The sequence below is a fragment of the Gallus gallus genome, chromosome 2 (genome assembly GCF_016699485.2).
Source record: "Gallus gallus isolate bGalGal1 chromosome 2, bGalGal1.mat.broiler.GRCg7b, whole genome shotgun sequence".
NCBI lineage: Eukaryota > Metazoa > Chordata > Aves > Galliformes > Phasianidae > Gallus > Gallus gallus.
In genome coordinates this window covers 120289383-120315248 of record NC_052533.1, presented here as the reverse complement: position 1 = coordinate 120315248, position 25866 = coordinate 120289383, and the positions used below count along the sequence as shown (strand labels likewise).

General features: G+C 40.0%; 1 protein-coding gene across 1 annotated transcript in view; it reads right to left on the bottom strand.

The window, feature by feature from the left end:
• The window catches only part of STMN2 (stathmin 2), a 34422-nt gene extending 9116 nt beyond the window's left edge, over nt 1-25306 (bottom strand). The window contains exons 1-3 of the mRNA NM_205181.2: nt 25202-25306; nt 2377-2472; nt 1560-1732 (exon numbers count right to left, since the gene is read on the bottom strand). Of these exons, the coding sequence (NP_990512.1) occupies nt 1560-1732; nt 2377-2472; nt 25202-25220 (288 nt within the window). The 5' untranslated portion in view covers nt 25221-25306. The remainder of the gene's footprint in view (nt 1-1559; nt 1733-2376; nt 2473-25201) is intronic.
• Nucleotides 25307-25866: the final 560 nt, after the last annotated feature.

The following is a 25866-nucleotide window of genomic DNA, read 5'->3' as shown; positions in this document are numbered from 1 at the left end:
TGCTAACGTGGAAGATCTTGTCCATTAAAATAACTCAGTTAGCTATATGTTCATTCAAAATGAATGTAATATTAAGGGGAAGAAATGGAAGGTGCCTGCACTGCTCTCACTGATTACCAGTTTATCGGATAATGAGTTTTCCTTTAGGAAGAAATGAACAGTAATGAAATCAATGAAATGAAATCTCTGGAACATTCAATTTCTATTTCCCACTAAGTATATGCATAATATTGGGCTTAACTGCTGCCATTTCATTCTGTGTCTGTATCTTTACTTGAGTATATGTACTCGGTACAGAGGTAATTCAGAGGTTGAGTCTTTGAAGCTTGCCATCACATGGATGTGCCACAGCTCACTCTTCTGGGCAGGTGCAAGTGCATACGCATATGCCTTTCACATGTAGACACGTCCTTCTACTGAGGAGAATACCTTGACAGAAACAAAGACCAAAGCTATAGCACTAATGCGCAACATCTGAATGACTGAACTGTTCCAATTAGTGAGATCCAGAGTTTCACTGCAAACAAAAAGTAAGGGACACTTTTAAAATAAATGTCAGCAATCCAGATTTATTGACTTCGGAGGATTCACTTCTCATCACATAGCACTGTAATGGCTCCACTGACTTTCTTGAAAGGAACCCTGATCTGGTCTGACAGAAGCAAAGGGAGAGCAGAGAACCTTTTGCTGCTGGGGATACCCCATGTTCTATCTCTGGCATATCTGTTGTCCCTGAACTTCTGTATACATTGTTGTCCAGATCTACAGAAGATTCTGTAAATGTAGTGGACTTTCTGCTGCAGGCACACTGCATTTGTGCTAACTGCTGTGTAGACAGCATACTAACCTTTCTAAGCTCTTTGCGACAAGCTTAATGATTATAAAAAAAGGAATTGACTGTTATGGGTAAGATCATAAGGGAGAAAAAACTCAGTAGATAACCCTACAAGGCCTATTTCCAGCACCACTCAGACTGTCTGCTAGAAATGCGTCTCTTTGTAGCAATGCTACAGCAGCATCTTTAATCAAGTAGTCTGGTGAGCAATCCAGAACACTCTATTCAGGGCTGGCATGTCTCCATAATGCATAAATAAGACAGTTTAGTTGACTCAGATAGGCCTTGTGACTAATTTCCATAGGCCCTACATGGAGTCAATATCTGATAGCCCAGGCAGTAACTGTTCAAATTGCATATCCGTCTCTTAAATAGAGACACCAGAAGAACCGAACCAGCTTTCAGCAACTATCATAGGTACTCTGCATGCATCCTTATACACAGAGAGAAAGCACATAAATTTGAACCCACTGGGACTTTGTGTTCAAAACTACCTGTATTTTATGACACATGCTTCCCAAACATCCGGACTAGCCATGTTTGTTTGCAAGTTGCTGAAAGAAAATAAACTAATCTGTTGATTTAAGCATGTTAATAGCTTTTGTCCATGCAGGCACACTGTGAGTCAGTGATGGAGATGAAAGACATACAAATAGATAGGAAAATTGGATGTTATCCTGCACACTGCCAGGTATAATTACTAATATTTTCTTAAGGAAAATACCTTTCTCCTCTCCTCGGCAGCCTCCAGCTTTTTCTGGATCTCCTCAAGGGAGAGCTCTTTCTTCTTTGGAGAGGCTAAAGTTCGTGGTGCTTCCGAGACTGGGGATGGTGGCTTTAGGATCAGTTCAAAGGCCTGGCCTGAGGCACGTTTGTTGATTTGTTTAACTTCCATGTCTGCACAATAAAGTGAGAAGCAGTAAGCATTTCAATGCTGTGGTCATGTTAAGGAGAGAAGCAGTACAAAAATTAGTGTACGATCAGAAATACAGACTAATGATTTAGCATCTTTGCTGTGGGCATTTTAAAGAAAATGGCAGATTATGGGCTGAAAGTTGTGCTTGGGAGAAGTACATCCCATTTTACCTGCAACAATTTATTTATATATTAATCCTATAAAGATAAACATTTACAGTGGTTTTGGCAGCATACTGGGGTTCTGTGTCATTTCACACTCCCAGCGAGCACTGCCCAAGCTGATTAAATTTTAAGCATGCTTTCATCTTTTCTGGGTTTCTTTGGGAACTCTTTAGCTGTGAAGACACGTAATCCTCAAATGGGAAGCACTTCTCAGGGTACTAGGAACAATACAGCTCCATATGAAAGAGATGGATTTAGGAGTTTAGTTAGTTGCTATTAGAAAAGCCATCAAGCCATCGCAGGTAATACATAATCAGTAAGAGGCAAACCAGCAAAATAAATGGTTAAACCAGCAAAATATTGTCTGTCTAACCTTAGGTACCAGGATGGTGAACTGAGTCATGTCCCAACATTAGCACATTATCTGACCTGCAGGATGATTTCCAGTGAAAGTTACTCACCATCATATTTATAGATGTTCATGTTGCGAGGTTCAGGATAAAAACAGGAGCAGATCAGGGAGAGCATGGACAGCTCCTTCATCTTTTCCTTGTAAGCTGAAACAAGAAACCTTGTTAGCAAACTCCCCTTCTTCAGCTTCTCCTTAGGGAATCTCTAACTGTGATGACTGACCACGGACCAGCAAATCTGCTTCATAACCCACCTGGCAGACTTATCCAGAATATTTACTTTCAGTTGTTTCTTCTGAACATGGAGTCTTTATCACATCAAATATGAGATGTTCAGGACTGAACAAACTGCTTGTGCTGTCATGCATGACCTCAGCCTTGGCTCAAATGCACGCAGTCCTCTTTTGGTTATAGAAAGTGAATCTAGCTACCAGGAAATGTATTTAGCATTGGAAGAGTGCCATGACCCCACTATCTCCTGGCAGGTGGAAAGAAATGAAGCCCTTACAAATTCTATGACGTCTCCAAATGCAATTGGGAACAGCTCTGAAATGTTGCCCATGTGTTGCCATAGGCAGATGCTAAACTCATTATCTGCGACAAATGAAAATGTCATCCAGATAATTAAAAATAAAGCTAGAAATGAGGATCCATTTATAAAATCCTTAGCATAATGTCCTTAATATGAGAAAGTACTTCAAACAAAGAAGCATTTCCCTGTTCAGTTCCTGTACAGTTACTTTGCTTTCATACTCAGGCCTACTGAATATCAGCTGATGCAATAAACACACTTGTAATTTACTTTCAGTGTTAGTCTGCAATGCTTATAGACCCTAGTAATGAACTGAGAAATGGTGGTACCAATCCTTAGTCGTTACGTGATAGTCTGCATTTGCCCTTCCTAATTGCTAACATCTCAGCTTATTAACTGGAAATTAGAACCCAGACAAGAGCCAGGCCTCCTGAGTCCTGTGGCAATACACTAGCTGCTGCACACAGAGCACAAGGTATGTATGTTGGTGGAGCTGCTTCAGAATTGACCTTGGCACATGCAAATCACTGCTGCTATTAAAATCATATCTACAGTCAGACATATATTTGCAGCCAGCATATGAAAAACATAACTTAGAATATAACTGGGTCCAAAAGTATTGGATTTAACAGATTAGACCAAATTAATCCTTGATGTTACTATAGGAAAATCAGAGAGCCCTGTGATCTTGAAATAGTGGGTGCAGATAAAATTGTCATTTAGTATTTCTCATGGCTGCTCTTCTGTTTTTTAAGTTGTTTTTTTTTCCTACTAGGAAAGACCCCAGTGGTTGATGAGGTCTTGAGAGCCCTTAGGTGCTGCTCAGAATGGTGATATTTGAATGATACATCAGTTTAGGAATGGATTTTCAGTGCATGATTAATTAAGTTAATGAATCTTTGTTTGGACACTAAATAACCCACACAAAGGACATACAGCTTTACAGAAACTACTGGTGAAAGCCAGTATCTCAGGTCAAGGTTGTATGGAAGACTTCTCTTTCTCTGAACTAAGATTGTTAAGGAAATTTGAACTTGACAAGTTTTTCTTTTGAAACCTAAGTGCCAACTTGCATGGAATAACTCAAATGTCCTCTGAAGAGTCAAATGACATCAAACTGATGTCTATTGATAGTCAAACGAAATGTTATGCTCATTTAAGCCTTCATCCAATAAAGTATGTAACCACATGCATAATTCTAAGCACAAAAGTGTGGTTGTACACACTATCCTTGGAGGAGGGCTTGACCAGCCAGCTATCCACACCACCAAAACTTCATCATGGAGGTTGTGGGGAGATCCTGCATGAGGGGCTAGTAAAAACACAGGAGGTTGTCTGTTAAAGACAGGGCCATTGATGATATGAGCTGAAAGTTAAACATTGTTGTAAAAGGCCCGATGAATCACTGACACAACATATAGCTCAAAATACATTTGTAGGAAGAGGCGTGCAAAGAGATATCCTAAGAATCCTGCCTTATGGGGCCCCTGTTATTATTTTTTCTCTTTGCTTGACATTGAATATGTCTTGTTTTCTAGCAGCATTAAAAACAATCAGAAAAGGGTGTTTGTTCTGCTAGCTTGTCATCTGCAAAACATGGCTGGAGAAAGATAAGAACATGCACAGCTCTCATTTCTTTCAGTACAATAGCTGCACTGAAAGCACACTGCTGAAATGATTGTCCTATTCCATTCTGAACACGGACAGAATTAGGATGACTTTCCATGCTTTACAGGTACTACATTTCGTTTTTCATGGTATTGATTTAGTCTCTATTTGCCCTAGGAAGTCCTTCAACCACAGTTAGAACCTGCCTTGAACGTTCACAGCAATTTCTGGAGGCTGTTGCAACTCTAGAAACCAAGCAAGACATGGGTGACATGGGCCAGCATGGGAGGAGGAGATCTATTCTGCTTCAGGCAGCCATTGGGAGAGAATGTAACGTATTGTACTCCTGCAGTGTTGTTGGGTAGTTTTGCCTATTGGAAAATTAAGGTCTGAGGGTCTCAAAGGAGTGGAAGACCTGCACACCTCAGGTGTCCAACATCAGTGTTGTGAAGTCTTCTCCCCCATAACCAAGACAAAGACCATCATACGTGGTAGGAGGCGTGTACTACTCAGCTATCCTTTCCTTAAAATGCCATGCATTAAAGAAAAAGTAGTATGGTTAGCCCAGTGAGAACTATGCAGGCACCTCTAGATGATGGTCTGATTGGAGTGGCTGGACAGTGTCACACAGGGAGCTCATGACCAAACAGGGGGACAACTGTGATTTCCCAAACCCTGTGGAGTTAAGTGTTGTAGCCACAGAAACACATTCTCTCTAAAGGAAACATTTTACGTTAAAAACCAAAAGTCAGCAGTACAACATTTATGCATACTACTTGGTCTTCTTGTGTAAACTGAAATAGGTACCAAAATGTTCTGTTTTATAGTGGAGCTTTTAAAAACCCATAAAGAGAATCAGTGATTGCAACAAAGTTTATTTTCCAAATGTGTTTCAACTGGCTTACTAACAATACAGCTTCTTGTGCAGTCATGTAGGATACATATCATTGCATTAAATGTGCAAGTTAAATGAAGGCAAGTAAATGATAGTAATCATAATAATAAAAAAGCTTTGATAGGGAAATTACTAGGAAAGAACAGTGTTGACAAAAGATTGTAACAGCATCTTCTCAGTTATAGGCAGCACCATTTAAATGTTTAGATGCATTAAATGCTTTGAAGTCTGGCATGAACCCAGAACACGGATTTTTGATAAAAACATAAGGGATTTCAATATTAGCAATCTTACTTTTTTTTTTTTAAGTGATTTTTTTTGTATTCATAATTGTAGAAAGGCTTGGAAATAGTACCTAATGCCCTTAAAACCTTTGACAGCTTCAGAGAAGAATCTCAGATTGGACTGAAACACAAAAATTCATGATTTTTTTTCCTGAATGAGTTCCAAATGCATCTTAATGTCACAGACTGAAGGAAATAACATTACCTTTTGAAACTTCTGAAATTATTTCTAACAGCTGTGTTTACAAATTATGAAACCAATCCCTGTGTTGGTGAACGTTTTGATACTTTTTTTTTTTTTAAATTTTTGTGGGCTCTTTACTTGCCGGATCCTCCTGCTGCATCTGCATGACAAGCAGGGATGCACAGCAGGATGGAATCTGTGAAGGGATGCAATCCCAAGGACTTCGTGCTACATGCTGTAGACATTTTGAGGGTCTTTTCTTTAGACTAGGTTAGTCCCATGATGTGAACAATCCTTAGCTCCTGAGCTCAGTAGGAGTGCAGCTAAAGGTTATCTTCCAGTTTTCTTTACCTTGCAGCTAAACCCATTTGTGCTCTCTCCGTTTGTTCTGCAGTGTAGACCAAAGCCTGGTCAACTGGGGTGCATTGATGATTCACTTCAAAACTGCTCTCCTGGCTTCAAATTTAGTCAGATGCGTTCTGTATTTATCCACTAAAGACAGAGGTCCTTCGGCTCACGTGCCCGTAGGTTGAAGCAAAGAGGCAAGAGCACTATGGGTGCCATTGGAAGTCAGTAAACAGTTATCTACTTCTGGGAGAAGCAGGAACATTAGGGAAAACACTGGTAAAACCACCATGTCTGCTCTCATCTGTTATCAAATAGCTGTAAGGAATTTTTTTACAGTTTACGCTGCAATATGAAAAGCTCTATTGACTGATGGGCTATGGGCAATCTGGGTCAGATTTTGTTCCTTGGCAAAGCAGAGTTAGGACAGATTGCTGTGTCACAGCAGAGACCATTATTCATAATCAAGACTATTTTTAACACATGAAAGCAGAGAGATAAGTGCAAACATTACTTTATAATTAACATCTGATGAACGCAAATCTATTGATTCATTTTCCCTTACTGAATCCAATCTACATATAATAAAATGTTACTGATTTTTGAAAACTGAAGTGCCACCAGCCAACTAACTCTTGAGAATCTGTGCATCTGGAGGGAAGTTTGAATGGGCATACTGCCTGTGGCCAAAATGCACAACCCATAGGACGGTTCAGCTCCATTGCCTTGCTGGGCACCCACAAGACTGTCAGCTTCCTGAGATGAATTACAGTCACTAACTGAAATCCCACATTTTATTTATTTATTTTGAAGAGAGTGTAAGAGTAAGAAATAAGATTCAATGAAGCATGGAATGCAAGTTACAAAAGACTACCACAACCATCCTCTGCACTGATCTCTCAAGGATGTTACTGAGAGAGCAGCTTTTTACAAATTTCACTTTGTGACTGCTCTCTTGGAGGTGCTAGGGTTTTTGGTTTGTAATGAAAAGCCACATCATTTTGTGAACACCAAAAGACGCACTCTTACACAGACCAGTAATTTTATTTTCATAATTCATTTTAGTAATATTGTGCATACTTTTCAGTGAAATGAAATGGTGTTATGTAACCATAACTGTAACTGATAGCTAGCAGAAGCAAGCCAAGATAGCCCTATCAAATTATTGTCTATGAGGCATGCATTTGATCCACATTTTGCTGTTCTCTTAGTCATTGAAGATAAAATTTTGATTAATCTCTATAGATTTAAAAGAAAACACACAGAAAAAAATATTTAGTTGGTTTTATCCTTTTTGATTATAAATGGGGCCATTCTTTGTTGACCGAGTCTTTAAAAGCATGCTCTTCATTTACTGCAAAGCAGTTTCATGTGGAGAGAATTTGAATGATGTCCCATGTCCCTGAATTTTAGATATTTCTATATCTGTGCCATAAGGAAAGGAGACAGAAACTGTGAGAAGGAAAGAAGAAACAGAATGAAGAAAAGAAGTGAATTACTGAGTTTCCTCTGTGAACACTGACTCTAGCATTTCCTAGTCCAGAAAATGTGACAGAACTTGGACAGATTAATCTGCTTTTGTGGTAACTGAGAATTTTAAAAAGTAGTTTTAGGCATTCATTTCTGTAACCCTCATGGCCATTTTGAAATCACGAAAGCCATCTAGGTTCCAGCAGAAGTATGTGCAATTTTATTCTCTCTGGATAGAAAGCCTTTTTAGAAAATGGATTAAAATGATTTGGAGGAGAATCAAGTAATAGTGCCATTCATAGAAGCACAGGGTGGCAGTGGAATCAGGGAGCATGAGTTCTTCAAAACACAAGAACTGATGAGAACAACAGATCTGACCCTTCATACTATTATGACTGTGTCAAATTGTACCAAACCATTAACCTTACCATCAAATGAAAGCTCTCACATGGCCTTTCTACAGCACAGTTCAGGTGGCAGAGCAGTATTTGGCTGGAAAACCCACCCACAGGAATACACAAGCAGCTGTTTGCTTATGTGGACTGCCCAATAATGCCTTCCTGGACTATTCCAGATGCTATGCCCATAATTTTTACTTAATGAGTGGGATTGTATTCAAATGTCATTCACTTTCTGTTGTCGAAATGCTAAGATGTGAAATTACTGCACTGTATTTCTATGTGTGTAATTTTCTCTGGTAGAGCTATAAGAAGATCCATTTACTGAACCCAATTGTGCTGTTCCTGAAATTCAGTTGAATTTCAGTGAACTTCTTGTAAGGTACAAAAAGAAATCCACAGGTCTTTCCCTGGGGACAGAAGACCTTCTTCCTCGGTATGTTCCTTGTCTTTGCCATTTTCTCAAGATTCCCCCTGCCCTCAGGGGGGCAGACTTTCCCTGCCCCCACACCCAACTTCCTTCCCCAGTTTTCTTCCCATAGAGGTTCTTCTTTAGGTAAGGATGCCAGCTACTAAAAGAGACTTTGAGGAAAATGGAGAGGATTAACAGCAAGGAATGAACTCAAAGGCTGTTGTGCTCCTAAGGCAGCGTAATTCCTTGCCAGTTAACTGAAAGCAGTTGTTTAATTTTTCATTGTACCTCTTTCTCTCTTTAGACAAATTCTTCAAATTATTTGGCAGGACACTGATTTTTAAGATGCTGAAGTTTTGCCTACCATCATAAGAAGCCAACACACTCACAGATAGTTTTTTATACACTATTATTGTCTAACTGTGAAATCCAGGTATGGACCAGTGGTTCACAATCCTTTAATACAGCCCCACTGTATTCAGACAATCAATTCAGACATAAGATGACGTGAACTGAAGAGATTCTCCTGAATCAGAACCAGGTAGAAAAAGATGATGGGCAGTAAGAGCTGCACCAGGAGAATCAACCCACCTTACCTGGCCCACCTCACCTGCATGAGAACTGTTGTGGGTTTGGCTGCACACCTGCCCACTGGGAAAACAGCCTCCTCTGATGGTATGGCAGCAATCTCTGCTCTGTCATGTCTTACAGAAAAATTAAATTCTACTTTTCATTTATGACTACTGGTAAGAGTAGTAGTAATAATGATAGTACATGTATCAGGCTGAGTCTGATCCTGTCATTAATATTCCTGTTCTCAAGGAAAATCCCCAGGCTCTCACTTGGAGACTTACATGGATGATTTAAGGATCAAAACCTTAAGCTGTGGAATTTCTGACTGGCTGGATTTGCTTAGCATGACATAATGCTCACTGTGTAACACATTTCCTTCGCCTCATATGCCTGAAAAGCTGCCACACACTCTCTTGCCATCACATGAAGCCATTAGAATCCTTTTCTTCTGAGAAAGGTCACATATAAAGTGGCTTAAAAAGTCAGATACTTCACCCCAGAATGTCCGCTAATATAGCTTTGAAGATCTTCCCTGGTAAGTGGCACAGAACCTACGGACAGCCTTGGCATACAGATACCTTACATTGAGTGGGAAGCACAATTTCAAGCTCTTGTATTGAGCACACCAGCCTCCCCCGAAGAACCCTACAGCCAGACTATCAGAGATGCTGCTAGCGTGCTCCTAAGGTCACTTCATTATTGTGTTGTAGAAGCATACAGATGTCCAACTGAGATATGCACCACTTTTGTACAAACACGTCAGAGCCAAAAACCCTGTGCCAAACATCTTACAGTGTAAGTGAGAAAGTCAGGCAGAGAGCACTGAGGGTGAAATAAGCCAGAGCTGACAAAAATGACCCAGTCTGTAGGAAAGTTTCATGGAGAACCCAGTCTCCTGATATCAGGATGAGTGACTCTTCTATTGGCCCAAGCTGTCTCTTTGAGAATGGTGCAGATGATGTGGGTGTTGGCTGGCAGAACAGCCTCTGAAGGAAGGATGCAAATCAAATTTGATGGAATAGAGTGGTAATTGGTTAAGCAGCCTTCTATGATCAAACAACATAATCCCAAGGTATGAAATGTGCTGTAGGTTCTATTTTAGCACAGTAAGACTGGATTAGTGGAGCAGGATGCAATAGAGTTGGCTTCTAGCATTTGTCTTGAATCTCAGCCTTGGAACAGAAGTATGCATTCCATTTTCACAACGATCTCTTCAGAGACTTCCACTGACTTAATTTTGCATCACAGTGATCCCTAAATGTAGCCTCAGCAAACACTTCCTGGGTTGCATCACATTTCTGGTGACATTTTAATCTATGTTGGCTGGAGAGTCATGACATAATCCTAGGATATTGATCACATTATCACAACTGAATTAAGAGTTTTGCTACTGCTTCTTTTCAACTTGACATGGTAGATCCTTTCTGGATACACACTGATATTATTTAAATTATTTTTTTGGCATGCTTCCCCCTCGCTCCCCATCTTTGGATTTGTATTGCAGTTCTAAGACTCACACTGAGCTTCTGGATAAGAGCAACTTTTAGCAGAATTATCCGCAAGTTCTAGAATTAAACCATTGATACAACATCAAGCAAAGGAATGGCTTCTGCAAAGCAGGCAGTTAAGAAAGAATGGGTACAGAATCCAACTTTTTCTGTTTCCATAATTAAAGTAATCTCAGCTAATGTAAATTGGAGCACCTCAATGAGGCAAACAGAGCTGCGTTACTACAATTTCTGTTACTGGATAGTCCTTTCCTTGCTGTTTATCTGGGACTCCAATATTTGTAAACTAAAAGCCAGATATGAAATGTGTTGCCTTCTTTATTTCTTTAATAATAATTCATATATGGTTTTTAAGCAAAGTCCTCATTAATGCACACCTTGTGCCACTCCAAGGTGCTGATATCCTTAATGTCTTCCCATATTTAAAAAATTGTTCTTTGAATTAAGGAAGGCCAAAATATTAGGCATAATGCACAGAAAGTGAGCTGTGAATTCAATTGTAAGGAGCATATATTTGTTTTAGGCAAAAACAACACTGAGGGCAATCAGCTAAGTAGGGATTTGTGCTTTTATTATAAGGGATAAATGCAATTATAATTTTCAGCTTGGTTGGACTCTTGATCTTTATATCCCAGTAATTAAATATATTCCTTGCTTGCTGAGTCATTTCAGCGAGTGCAGAACATATTTTAATTATTTTCACACTATAATTACCAGGAGAATCCATTTTTGAAACAATGTGCAACTGTGAGTGCTGGGAAAGGTACCCCTCAAAAAAACCTAGTCACATAACCTAGAAAACTCATTTTATAACGTCTGAAATAAACATGCAGAAGCACCCATTACTTAGTTTATATACATCTAGTATATATGCATTAAACTTATTATAAAAACCTTTTTATTGGTTGCTTTTGAGCAATCTGCATGCATTTAATGTACTTAATCCAAAGCCAAACATGTGTAACTGCATCTTTGTTCTACACAATCACTCCTATGAGCTGCTATGACTACTGGCTAAATGTCAAAATGAAAATGACAATGAAAGGAGACAGTCTGAAAAATCCAATTTTCTTCTGAGTTCTGAATGGAATTTTAATTCTGTGGGACATTTTAAAATGAGGATATCTCATCCATGTGAATAAAGGCATTTGTTTGCTTTCTGTACACAATTACAAATGGTGTATGTAAGTAGATTACTTAAAAATGAAGTGTTTCTATCTTCACAGTAATACAACATACACATTATAATCATGTTAATTAAAACTGCATTTTAAATTTGAGAGCCAGAACAGAGTGTAGATTTTACATCTCAATATAGAACTGTTCGACGTTAGAGTTCATATGTATAACTTCTAATTGTGGAGCTTTTTTACTCTGAATCGAAGCATGTAATAACCCCGTTACAGATCCTCTGATCCTCTGATTTGTGACTATCATGTGGCTTAAATCCCCTTTTTCTAAAAGTACTTATAATAACTTAAAAGCTCTCTTGATTGGGTATATATGGGAGCAAGAGGTTGTATTTATTTCATTATAGGATATTCCAAAGAGCTGAATTTCTAGGTTTAGACAGACTTTGACCCTGAGTTAAGAAAGTCTCTGTATGTAGGAAATACATCTAGGGTGTATTTATCTTTGGGGAAATCTTTGGGTCTAAAAACATTGTCTTGAGATTTTGAAGGTCTTTCACAGTACTGCACAGAGTAAGCACTAATGACATCAAATCCCTGATCTACTATGTTGATACAGAGCAGTTTTTGTAAAGCTCACTTTTTTCATTTGGTGTTATCTCATAAGAAGGCAGTGGATTGACTAGAAAACAATCTTTTGGCAGATCCTCTAGTCTAGAAGACCTGAGGCTACTCCTAGACATTCCAGTGATCAGCATGCCCACAGTGCTATTTTCATGGCATTTAAGAGCATAGGATAATTTTCTGCTAGTCTTGAATGCAGCCCTAAAGAGACTACAAATGCCTAAATAGTATTTCAGATAATGTTTCAGTGCATGGCTACATAAACCCATAACTGCTAGTGCTTAAAGATGAAGTCTTAAGCACTGAAATAGGAGTAGATACTGGGCAATGACCTTTTTTGAGGGTTTTTTTTTTGGCTCTGAAATTCTCACATGGAAGAGCTTTTTTGCAATTTCCTCTATCACTCTAAAGCGATCAGATGAGGAAAACTGAGGGGGGAGGCCAGCCAGACACAGAGCTGTGTGTGAATGAACAGGCTGACAGGTTGGGTTGATTGAACCTATTTGGTGTTGCGAGGCTTCACCTGATGTACTGCCCCAGTTAAAGGGAAACATGGACAAACAGGAGTGGGTCTAGCAGAGGGTTACCTGCAGCACGTGGCCTGTGCTGGCTTGTGGAAAGGATCAGATTTGCTTATTTGGCAAAGAGGACTCTTAAGGGGTGACAGGCTAATTGCTTAGAACTAGAGGGATGATCCGTGAAATGACAGAGCCAATTCCCCCAACCAGGTACTGCCAAATAACAGAAGAAGGAGCTACAGCCACAAACTGTGGCTTGAGATGTTAATTGTGAGATTATCCATGGAAGATTTCAGAAGCTGGCTAGATGAACTTGTGATGGTCCTGCTCCATGTAGCAGGATAGAGTAGATGACCTCTAGATCTCCAACCAGATTTTCAGTTCCCAGAGTCTTATGCTCCTGTGGGACGTAAGGCTAGCAGCTCAATCCTTCACTGGTCTCCATCCTACCTCCATGCCACAGAACCTCACTCTTTCTTTTTGCCATGTTGCTGTGGTAGCACAAGAGACTCCAGCCCACTCAGCTGCTGGACTTCAGGTGTAGTCATCACCACTTCTCCAGTCATCCTACCTCTTTGTGAAATGCAGTGGTTCAAGTACCTTTTCAGGTCTGCAAGCAATAAAACACACAGAACAGATGGAGGCAAAAAACAAGATGCACAGAAGGAGATAAAGACCATCATTTTAACTATTTATTTATTTATTGGCTTTGCATCACTGGGGGGAGAGGGGGGGGGGGGATTTCGTATGGCTTTTGGAGTTTAAGTCATCATCTTGTTCTTAGAACTATTGCAAATAAAATAAGTTTGTGTATCAGTGAATATTAACACAAAAAATCCAGGGTATCTGCAAGTTTTGTCATTAAGCAAAACCACTGAATCATATTAGAAAGAGAGCTTGTGAATATAAATTTGTCTATTTTAAACGGAGTTTGCCACGATTTAAAACAGTTATGGTCAAGCCTAAAACCCAATCCAGATCACATAATAAATCTGAAGGATTTGTTGCGGAGTCTCCTTCTGTGGAGATAGTCAAGACCCTTCTGGATGCCTACCTGTGCAACCTATTGTAGGGTACCTGCTTTAGCAGGGGGGTTGGACTTGATGTTCTCTTGAGGTCCCTTCCAACCCCTGTGATTCTGTGATTCTGTGATTTGATTGGACATGCTTTGCCTTTATTAGTAGAACTTATTAGTGCAGCGTCAACCAATGAAGTGACTCCTGTGAACTGATGGATGAAATCTTCAGCAACGCTGACTCCTGCTGGGTGACAAGCAATTTGTCCCATCCTTTCTTTGTCTGAGGAAAAATACATGCTATGTATGTGTATGACAGTAAAGCTCAACCACCGAGCTGTAGAATTTATCAGTAGGTCTCTATAAGCTTATCTAGAAGACATAGTCTGTGACTAGCAACATTCTACTGTCAGGAACTTGTCCTAACTCCCAATAAAATGGATGAAAATAGATTGAAGTTTTTGTCAGTCCTGAGCTTCTTAATGCCATATTTCACTGTCAATCAGAACAACCGTGGATGGAATCCCAGACTTTTTCCAAGTCAACTGAAAAGTTCTCTTTGGCTTTGAGTGGGGAACAATCCAACAAATGCTTTCTCAGGGGCTAAGATGAATTTTTTGAGCTATTTGCAAAATGTCTGTTATTCTGCGGCTTTCAGATATTTTTCTGCATGACTAAACTATCTATGCACCTATTATTACTAATGAACTGATAATTATTTCTACTATCATATCCTGGCATGTCTTTAGGCCTATATACAAATATTGGATTGCCTAAATTAAGAAAACAATTATACCACTCAGCAGCATATTACTAAAGTTTATCAGTTAGGCACAGATTATAAATAATATTGATTACTTTAATCAGAGGATGTGTGAAATGAATGGTAATTAAATAAAAGAATAACAAACTCTTCTTTGAAACTATGCTGATGGTGCAAACAAGTTGATGTATTATTCAGAATTCATTAAACTGTCTGAGAGAGAGCAACTGTTGGTGGGATATTTTTGTTACAACTAACACAATTAAAAAAAAAGAGGAAGCAGTGGTTAGAGGAAGCCACCTGTGTAAGAAGTAGCTTTGCTTGGATTTGCATAACACAAACATGCAGACTTTGAAGATGTAAAATCGATGCATAAATGCATGAACTACAACAACTTATGTCGATTTTAATTATGTGACTGTTCTGAATGAAATATTTTATGATCCACCACAGTTTTTCATATTTTCTACTTTTACACAGTTTTTCAATTTAGTGATTTTTTCCCGTTTTGAAATATCACTAAAGTTATAATTATCTAGATGTCATTTTTTGTGTCAGTCTGTTTATCTCTTTGTACCTGTCTGTCTGCCTCCCTGCCTGTCTGGGTCTATTTACCTGCAGTACTTCTCTGCTGCTAAATTAAATCCATCAGCAGTCGATCCCTGTCAGGATGCACTACTGATATCTGTGGTCTCTGCTTGGGTGCGTGTCTGGGTCATTTAGAGTAAGGAGACTTTTGCCTGCAATACCCACATTTTCAGTACACTGTGCACCACCACATCCCAGCATCAACACTGTTGTTAAAGGCAAGTCAAAACTTCTTCCATGTTTTTCAGCTTGCTCCTTGTAACAGCCTTACCAAGCTTCCAGGGCTGGCCTGCCCATCACATATTTCAATACATCTGAAAACTAACTGGAGCTTATAATGTCCTGATTTTTCTCTTTTGCTGTGTAATAAAATTCCTTTTCCTGTATTAAAAAGTCTCTTTTCCTGTGTAATCCAATTCTCCTTTATTAGTGTGGTTGGCTCTTATATGACTATTCAAAATAATGAAGGAGATGCTTCCTTCCTAAGCTGCTCCTGGAAATTTAAAGGGAAAAAAAGAAAGGGTTCATCAGACATAAATCAACATGGGTTCTATTGCTGTAGATTTGCACCGGTTTAGGACATAATTCTAGCAAGACCAGTCTTCCTGATCTTTGCACATCTTATCCACTCAAATGTATGGCCTATACATCATAGTGAGTGCTATTTCCCACCTAGTGCCAGATTTTTAGTTCACTTGCATGAGAAAGCATAGGAGACCTCGTTCCACCATCACTTGGATAAATTATAATGATTTGGCCAATGGTTTTGTTGATTGGAGGGCTGCCTGCTGCTGAATTTGGGTGAAATTTTTAGCAATAATCATTTCACCATTTCAGGGAAGATGACTACAGAAAAATAGAGAGCTTGCATATGGCAAACTGGACAAATACTGCATTTGTTTGAAAGCCTCTAGACTCTGTGCCAGGAAATCATTCTTTCCTTGAAAAATCTGCCCACGCCTGGCAATGGAATAACTCATTGAAATATCTGTTTTCAGGCTTCACTCAGGACTAAGAGAGACATGTCCAAAAATGCACAGCCAAATTCTCTAAAGGTACTTTGTTCTGGACATGCCTGAATTGACATGGGCTGAGAATGATGCCTCAAACACTGCTCCTCCTGCTTGCTGTGGGCCAGAGGAGTGCTGGAAATCTGAAAAAGAAAGCAACCTCCTCTGTGTCTGGTCCCTCACAGGTATAGAGGTATACTGGAGGACAACTAAAGGCTATGTGAAGGGAAGAAAACTGAATCTGCCTGGTAGAAGAAATCACCAATAGCAGATAAATGAAAATGAAAATAAAATATATTTTAAAAGGTAAAGCCTGTTAAGGGATGGAATAATTGAAAAAGGACCCAGAATGGTGACTGGATAAATAGACTGAGTTTCAGAAAAAGGGCATCAAGGAGATGGACTGGGAGTAGAAATCAGTGGGTGGGAAGGATGGAGCAGATGGGAAGCTGCAATTTGAATGGCAGAATGCTCAGAAGGAAGTTCAGCGTTGGGAAATCAAAAATAGAAGTCTTCCTGACTGCCAGCTCAAGCTTTCATCTGAAGTACAAATGGCACTGAAAGACTATGGGAATATCAGAACAGAAGCTCAGGGACAGACTGAGGTTCAAGTGATCTAGTATTCTGTTTCATGGATACTCTTCCTTAATTTTTGGTTTTTCCGGGAAATTATACCCATATCGCAACATAGAAATGTATCAAGTGTAATTTTAGAAGCTTTGTGATGTAGATCGTTTCTGTTTGCTTCCCTAAATGGTCTAAGTTTTATGCTGTGGTTCAAAGTTTATTCTCATTATGGCAATCTTTTATCCTCCTTGACTGCAATGATCACCTCTCATGCAGAAGAGATCAGGATACCAGAAGAGCTGAGACTGCAGAATAACATTGGTGACCTACACCAAGTGATAATTACAACGCTGCAGTGCACATGAAAATACCTCTGCCATATTGAATCCTGTTTTTAAGACCTTCCATCACTAGAAGGTGAAAGCCTTCTCACTGTTACACTTCTTGGTGATTCACTTCAAAAAACTGTGAATACACTTCAGAAGGGAATAACTTGAATCTTCCATTTCTCTTAAGCAATCGTTATAGATATTCTACTTACAAAATAATTATGTTTAGCGTTAGAACATTGTTTTCCTGTCAGTGAGTTATTTGCCTTGAGGACAATATCTTATTAATAAATATTAAACTTTTATTTTTTAAAACACGATGAGTATGGGGATCTTTCCTATCTGCAGTGTTTAATATTGAAAGCTGCCTGCATGTAATCTTGACAGCATCAAAAATATATAAATGGATAGAAAAGGCATTAGCTTAAAAATAGTCATTTGTATTACATCTACATAATAAATTGAACGAATGCCCAGACCTGGAGACACAAAACTTTATATTCAAGCGATAATAAACATGACTGCTGGGTGATATTCGCTGTGCCTTCTTTTCACATGTGAATGATGTAAGAAGTAAATATATCAGAACTGTTAAATTTGATATTTAATAAATCCTAATAACATTGTTTACAGAACTGAATTTCACTTCAAAAAATGCATTTGAAAAAATGATGGAAACCAATTTGTGTATTCTATTTTAACTTCAAACATTTCCCAGGAACATACAAGGATTTCTTACAGCTCTACTCAGGAATCTGGAGGACAAAAATACTGAAAAATCACTAATTTTAATATACTATCATAGATAAGATGTAGGTCAATTTTTTTTTTTTTGTGAATCTTTGACCTTGATGTAGTCTCTATAGTTATTGAGATGAAAAATAATAACCCTAATAATTTTAGACACTTGGGGAATCTTGCCAAGGAAATCACATCAGTCACTGTCAGAGTGGAAACCAGAGAATATGATAAAACCAAAGAAAAATGGTCACTGATGTTTTCAAAACCTTTAGAAAGGATCACAAATAATACCAAGATCAGCAGTTATAGTGACATAGTCACCCAGTGGCTAGTGAATGTATTTAAATGTAAGAAAACTTTTTAAAGTATTAAAAAATATCTTAGGGTAGCTTAAAGTAAAACATACCCTAGCTGAACCAAAATTCCCCATTTATAGTCGTTTTATCCTGATGAGTATAAAATAACCAAATTTACCTGAGGAATTCTGTAAGGATTGTAAGAAGCACCTTAACAGCTCAGAAAGCTAATTTACCTTTAGACAGAAAGGTGCTTCATTTCCTGATCTAACTGATATGGTTTTCTGCAAATTCAGTAACATGAGAGCATTGTTACACATTTCTATACATTATGGAACATAATTTCACAACACAATGCTGGAATAATTATATAAAGTTATGCCCATGTTAATGAAGAGAAAGTCAAATCATAAAAAGAGTAAAGGATAAATCCAGTAGAGGAGATGGATGTTTATATTGACATCTAAGAAAAAACAGGCTTCAATCTCTACAAAAATAGAGGATTTAACCTGAAGGTTCCTAATTTCCACCCAAAGAGAATCAGATTTTGTTTTCAGCTCCTGCAACTGTTCCTATTTTTAGTCCAGTGGCTGTAGTGTGCAACATCCAACAATGGTTCCATAAGCCAAGACTTCCCAGGTTCTCAGAGGGGCTCATCTTCCACCTACGTGTCCTCATGTCCTCTCTCGCACTTGAAGCTGTTCCCATGGGTAAGAGGACACAGCTTAGCTCTGGCACTCTCCTGGGAGACAAATAAGGATGAGGGTCACCATATCCCAGTGCCACGGCTGGAGGCCAACTAGTAGCTGTTGGGCCAAAGGGGATGCACTCATTGCCACCTCTCTATCTTCCTGCCATGATGGAGGAGAGAAGACCCCAGTGATTGGTTTTGTGTATGAGAATGAGTGCATAAATTATGCATTTTTTCATGAACAAGTTGGATTAGACAACTACACCTACGAAAAATAATGCTTCTAAATGTGTTGATCAATGACTAATGTTTCCTGTAGGTGCCCTACATCAGCTTAACTGTATACCCTGTAGGCTTAAATTCACTTCATTTGTTAAATTATGTATTATCAAAAAAGGGAAACATAGTAAGTGGAGGAAAATGAAATAATTGAAGAGCAACTTTGTATGCTGGCTGCTGCTCAGACACATTATGTCTTGAATGTTTTGCTCCCAGGAACCACCATTTCTGCATTAGGCCTTTCTTCTGTTTGAGGACGCAGGTCTGTGCAGATTGAGGTCTCAAAAAATTTTAGTTTCTTAGTTTTTGATAGTGGTGGGCCACTATGGTAATGCCTGGAGTAATAATACTAAAGTAATGCCAAGAGTAACAAACACTGCTTTCTCGGCAGCCATGGGTGCACCTTTCAGGACTGAGAGGTAGAACTGCAGTCTGCGACAGCACACTGACCCACTTCCAAGTGAGATCAGCAGTATCTTTAAAAAAAATAAAAACCAGCAGTGGATCAGAGTGTTTCCACAGAAGTCACTGACTGTGTACCCTACGAAAAATAGTGAATAATATCGGCCATTCCTCCAAATTATCTGTCATATTTCTGTACTCCCATGGGCTCAGCTCTGACTGACCGCCAGAGGCTGAACTCCACTGAGACCAAGGAGACAAGACTTGTAGATTTGTTTCATCTACCATCCATTTTATGCGTACTGCTGAGGAAGGTTCTCTACAAGCCTCCTGATGACAGCAGTAGTTTTTATTTATAAAAGAAACTTGTCTGGACAATTAACACCAGATCTTTGAAGGCAGGGTAAGTGATCACTGCTGGTTTGTGACACAGTATTCACTCCTCCTCAAAGAATTGTGCACAACTACTGGTAGTGTCAGGATAAAAAAAAATTGAGGCCTGGTATTGCAGGTTGAAAGACAAATGTAGTCGATAGATGTAAAGCCTTTGGGAAACATGTCCAGTTAGAAGAAAGTCTTGTTGGAGGATTCCATTTCCAGCTGAGTTGCTACCTACTAGTCAGACCACAGGATTATCAACTGGTGACCAACACGCCGTCAGAGAGTTAATTTTCCAGCTATCTCAATTATTTGCAGTGGCACCATTTTAAGATGCCTTGTTTAAGGCATAGGGCTTAAATAAGCCTAGGGCTTTTTTTTTTTTTTTTTTCAGGAGCACTGCATGTCCCTTGTTCCTTTTGACTATGTGCTTCCAAGGAGTTGAATTAGACTTACATGAAAATGATCCATGGGTTAAGTACTGCCCAGACCTACCTGCCATGAGACCCCTCTGATCTCTGCTCTTCAGCCTACATGATAATGCTTACTTCTCACAGGAGGCTTTTAGGAGAATTAATCTCTTAATTTTTGCACAGTCTTTGATGACTAAAATGTCACCTAAGTGTATTGCTGAATATGACCATCCAGTCTCTCTGCTATAATCAGTCTTTTAATTAGTGGTATTAATTTGAAAAAGGAGAATTCCTTTCTGAAAAAATGAATATAAATGTCACCTGGGAAAAATCTAACCATGCCATTAGATTACATGCATAATGATGGTAAAAAAAAAAAAATGTGTGCAAAGTGCAATCTAGAGAAATGTGCTATTGTAGTGCAAATACCAAAGAAATGAAAAAAGATTCCAGGCTAAATTAATTAATTAAGAGAAAACCTGGGAAAAATCAATGTGAATAGATTATAAGAATACATTATTAAACAGAGAAGCATTTAGCTAGATAGAGCTTGTATTAGGACAAGAGAAGATGGATGTAGAGGCAAGAGAATACTTTGGGAGTGTTCAAGCTGCTGATTTTTATTTTTATTTCCTCTGAACATTATGGGATGTCTTCCATAAGGTGATGGAATAGGTGATGCTCTGTTCTCCTGTCTCAGTGTTTCACAGGGTAAATAAAAAACTGCTATGAAGCAATATAAGCTCTTAACCACATGGACTGTCAGTGAAATTATTACTGCCTGAATTTTCAATAGTGGGAAGAGTGATCTACTTTTGTAAAAACAGGAAAATAATGTAAATAAGTGTTAACCTTGAGTTCTCACATGAACTGTACTGGCTAGCAAATTTATATTAGCATGGCAATGATCAAAAGAATGATCAATAGATTAATTGAAACGTTTCTTCTGCGAGTCCCTGGTAAAATGTGGAACGATGATGTCTCAGTCAAATCACATTTCTGTCAACATCATGAGAAAACAACCTCTCTTTTCTGAATCTTGTCTACATTCATTCTTAAAGTAATTTTATATTACTCTATTCAAATATGTACATTTCTAACAATTAGCATACTGATGACTTGTGTCCACTTATTTACAAAAGGGGGAGAAAACAGGTTAAAACCTTCACTGAAAGCCTGCACAATATGGAAGGAAGCATGTTTAGTCTGAATGCAGCCTGGCACTTGGCCATATGTTGTTTAACTTGAAGCTTGTAATTGCTATTGATGTCCAGACGACTACTCATGTGCAATTGTTAAAGCAATTGTTTAAGAGTAGTGGCAGGTCAGGGCAAAACGCTTAGCTCTTCATGGTAAAAAGCCTACTTATTAAAATAATTGAACCAGTTAAAATCAACAACCATACATATATTTATGACTTCGTATGTATGTTTACATACCAGATAAAACAATAATGTGGTACTCCATTAATAGACAAACTGAGCAGCAACACTGCGCCCATCAAGCTAAGTATCTAAGTCTGAGCTTGTAACAAAAACAAAGGATAAAAGAACAATACTCCAAAGTGCTTTTACAGTGGTTTAATCAGTCTTACTGAGAGGCAATGTGGGGCTGCCAAAATATTTATATTGCCAGAAATTCCACCCATTTGTCACCTCACAGACATCCTGACTATCTCAAAATAGTCCAAATTAAAACACTCATTTAACACATTATTCATGCATATCCTGTGTATTTCTATTAGGTCAATTGCTATAAAAAAAGCAAGGACCATAAACAGGACCATGGCTTTCTGTACAGTAATTGTCTGAATACGTTCTCAGAACAAGTATTCTTTAAATTGAACACAGCAAGAAAACAGCGGAATAATAATTTCAGATGCATTTTCTTTCTGTCTGAGTGGCATCGCTGCCTGTTCCACCCTCACACTGCCACGTACGTGCTCTAAGATGGATTATACAACCACGTACATGGCCTATCAGGTCTGTAGTGACCCCACCCAAAAAATCAGCTGATTTAATGTTCTATAATGCACCACTTGTGCGCTATCCATATAACCCAAGTTTTATTTGGAAGAAGGAGTCAGAGGAGGAGAGCACCATTTAAAAGTCACCAGATTTTCTGCAGTCACATTATATGTATATATTTTTTTTAAATAAGACACACAAATATGCACATGCACGCATGTGCCTGGTGTGCATCATTCCTACATTATGCAAACTAAACAGAAAGAACTTCATGAGCATCCAGGGTACAACGAACTCCAGAATTTCTTGTAGCTGTTGGAAATCTGATGTAAGTCAATGGAGTTATCCTTGAGAAGGTTTTATTTAACAGAGTCTTAAAACAAAATTCCAAACACTTAATAATGATCTTTATGGCAGATGATAAACACACATTATCAAAGTAGGTATTTAGCACCTGCTTAAGCCGAGTTATGCGAAGAGTTCTGTTCAGCGCCATTGGGGCTGTTCACATGCTCAAACCCAGACACCTGCTTAAGTGTCTTGCTGGAGCAAGGCCAGGAACATAATGGTGGGCTGACTTAAGTTGATTAGAAATGTTCCACGGGCTCCGATGATAGTGGAGCCTCATCTTTATTGCCACTTTGCAAAATACAGTGCTTAATAGGGAAAAAATAATCAGGCACTGTGTAGGTCTCTTAGTGGTCTGTTGGGTAAAGCTTGGGTACAGAACAAATGCAGCTTATTTAGCAGAAAATGGAAGCACGTCCGACTGAGAAAACATCTACTCTTCCACGAGACAATAAAATTTCTTCTGTTGAATAAACTCTCAAAATAGAGATTAAATGGTTTATTGTTGTATGTTGTCTACATTCAAAATCTCCCTGAAAATAACTACAGTAAGGAAGAATGAAGTTTAAAGAAATGATGAAAAGAAGCTTTTACCTTTGTGAGTTTTAAAGAGGGAAGATGCTTTTATTAACATTCACTTCATTTTTAATTGAACACTGTTGTCTTTAGTACTTTCAGAAACCTGAGCTAGGTAGTTATATAGCTTTTAATTGCTTTTCTATGCTGCTTGTTAGCCAGGTGTTAGTAGGCAAAGTGGAGCGATACGCCAGCCAGTCTCTGGGCAAATCTAATGATTTCCGCCATGTCTCTTGCTGCAGAAACCTCGATATTTGTGCTCTGAGAGATCATTAATCAAAGGCTGACGAGCCCTTTCTTTCCCACTGACAGCACTCCTAGCAGGGCCTTCTGCAGCGATACGTCTCTGGCAGACGACAAATTATCAATACCGATTACCAGATTGCTGCAGCAGGGAGGGGAGGGCGTGCTTACACTGCAGGGCTGGCCACAATCCACAGCCCTCGTCTCCCCCCGCTATTCGGGCATCCAGCTGTCTCCTGCCCTGTCCCCAGGGGTTCCATGGCCAGGCTAAAACGCCTCTCATCCGCACCGATTATTCCTCGGGAGCGGAACATCGGCGTTCAGAGAAATAAATGTAGAATGCATCACATACAGGGCCAGGAGGGCTCGGTGCAACTTCACGCACCGTGATTGAGAGTGGTGACAGTGCACAGAATGGGAATCTGAATGGAATTTGTTTCTTGGGAAAGGATGGTGTTGGAGCTCTCCATCGTCGTTTCACATGATTTGTGTGTGCACGACTTTAATGGCAAATGACTGAAAACTTCACTGCGTCAAACACAGGTCCTGTCTCAGTTCACAGATGCACACCCCCACCCCTCAAAAAAAATTAAAAAGGAAAAAAAAAAAAATAGGAAAACGCACTAAGTGTTGGGGTTCTGATGCTTCCAGCAGCTGTTTCTCCCACACCCTTTGGTACCGTATCTCCCACACCCTCACTGCGCCTCTCCGCTCCCCACCCACTCCCTAGCCGCTCTCAGACAAAGGGGCAGGGGCCGGGCTGCACCCCCCTCCCCCCCCCCTCCGTTGGCCCACAGGGTGCCCGGACGAGTGCCCGGCGATCAGAGCGGGGCTGGAGCCGGGGGTCCCCGCACCCCCAATGAGGGAAGCGGGGCTGCGAGGCGGCAGGGCGCGGCTCTGTCTGAGACGGGTGGGCAGGGAGGGGCTGCGGGGCTTGCAGCTTCCAAACGCGAGCTAACAGCAGAGTCCCCAGGGGGAGAAAAGCAGGGTGGGACCCGCTAGAAAACAGCCATCGACGGTGCAGTGACCTACTTCCCCCTCCCCGTTCTCCCCCCCCCCTCCAACCCCCCCCGGCAGACTGCAGGTGCGGACTCCTTCCCCTCGCCCCCCCGCAGCCCCCGCCGCTGGGCTGGGCGCGGCCGGCCCGCAGTGCGCTCCGCAGCCGCCGCCCCCCGCACCGCACCGCACCGCACTCCGCACCGCACCGCACCGCACCCCGCCCGCTTCGCTCCGCGGTGCCTTCCCCGGGTGCCCCTCTGCCCCTCGCCACGCGGTGTGGTTCAGAAATAAAGGGCAGCGCTGCGCCCGCCGGCGGGGCTGCGGGGCGGTGGGGGCATCTCTGCGGGGGGAGAACTTTTCCGTTCGTTTTCTCTCTTTTTAACATATCTCTACTTTAATATATATATTAATATTATGTACATATTCGGTGCCATAAGATACGCTAATCTTTGAAATAATAAAAACCGTTTTGAAAATAAGGCTGTGCTCACACTACCAACCTCACCCATCAGAAAATATTTAATCTGATCTCAGATCGTTAAAAGAGCCCCGCGGTCCCACCCTCCTCCTCCCCCTCCCTCAACTCTATTTTTTTCTTTCTTTCTTTTTTTTTTATTCTTCTTCTTTTTTTTTTTTTCCCCTTAATCCATCAAATAAATAAAAAAAATATGCTTAGCGTTGTCTTGATTTTTCTAAACTTTGGGGCCACTGAGAAGAGCCCGCAGAGCAGGGAGTGGTGCTAGGAAATAGTGGCGGTGGCATTGGAAGGAAAAGAGACGTATTTTCTTACCCATTGCTGTTTTAGCCATGGTGGGATGTGCAGGCGCTCAGAGGTGCTGAAGGCAAAGGGGTCCAGCTACAGCAGCGCAGAGAGGGAGAGAAGACTGAATAAGGCACTGAGTCAGCAGAGTGGGGCCGTGCAAGAGAAGGAGCAAGAGGCAGGAGCCCATGAATAATTATCACTCCTCTACCCAAGCAGATTGGCTCTAGAGGTCCCCTGACATGACTCCTGCAGAGCCAGAATCTCCGGGCATTAAATATTGATCCACCAATGGTGCTGGAGTACAAAGTGCCAGAATGCAGTTTGAAATGGAAATCAGTCCTTGAACGCCTCTCCCCCCTCGGTCTGGCTTCAGTAGTACATTCCATGTCAAATGTTTTATGTCTTACATGAAAAAAGCCTATTGGCGTTGAAGGCTCTGCTGTTGCTACCTGTAAAACACGCAGAAATGCATTTTAACACACTTTATTCCAAAGCTTTGACAAAAATAAATAAATAAAGAGGACAAATTGAAAGGATTTTCTAAACCATTTCAATAGAACAGCTGCCTAGGTTACTTTCCCTTCTGCATCTCATTTCCTACAAGTACATGCAGATACCATATACTTTTATGCTGCATATTTATTTTAGAAAGCCCAGAGCTACCCCAGGACCACTCACTTTGTGCCAAAACA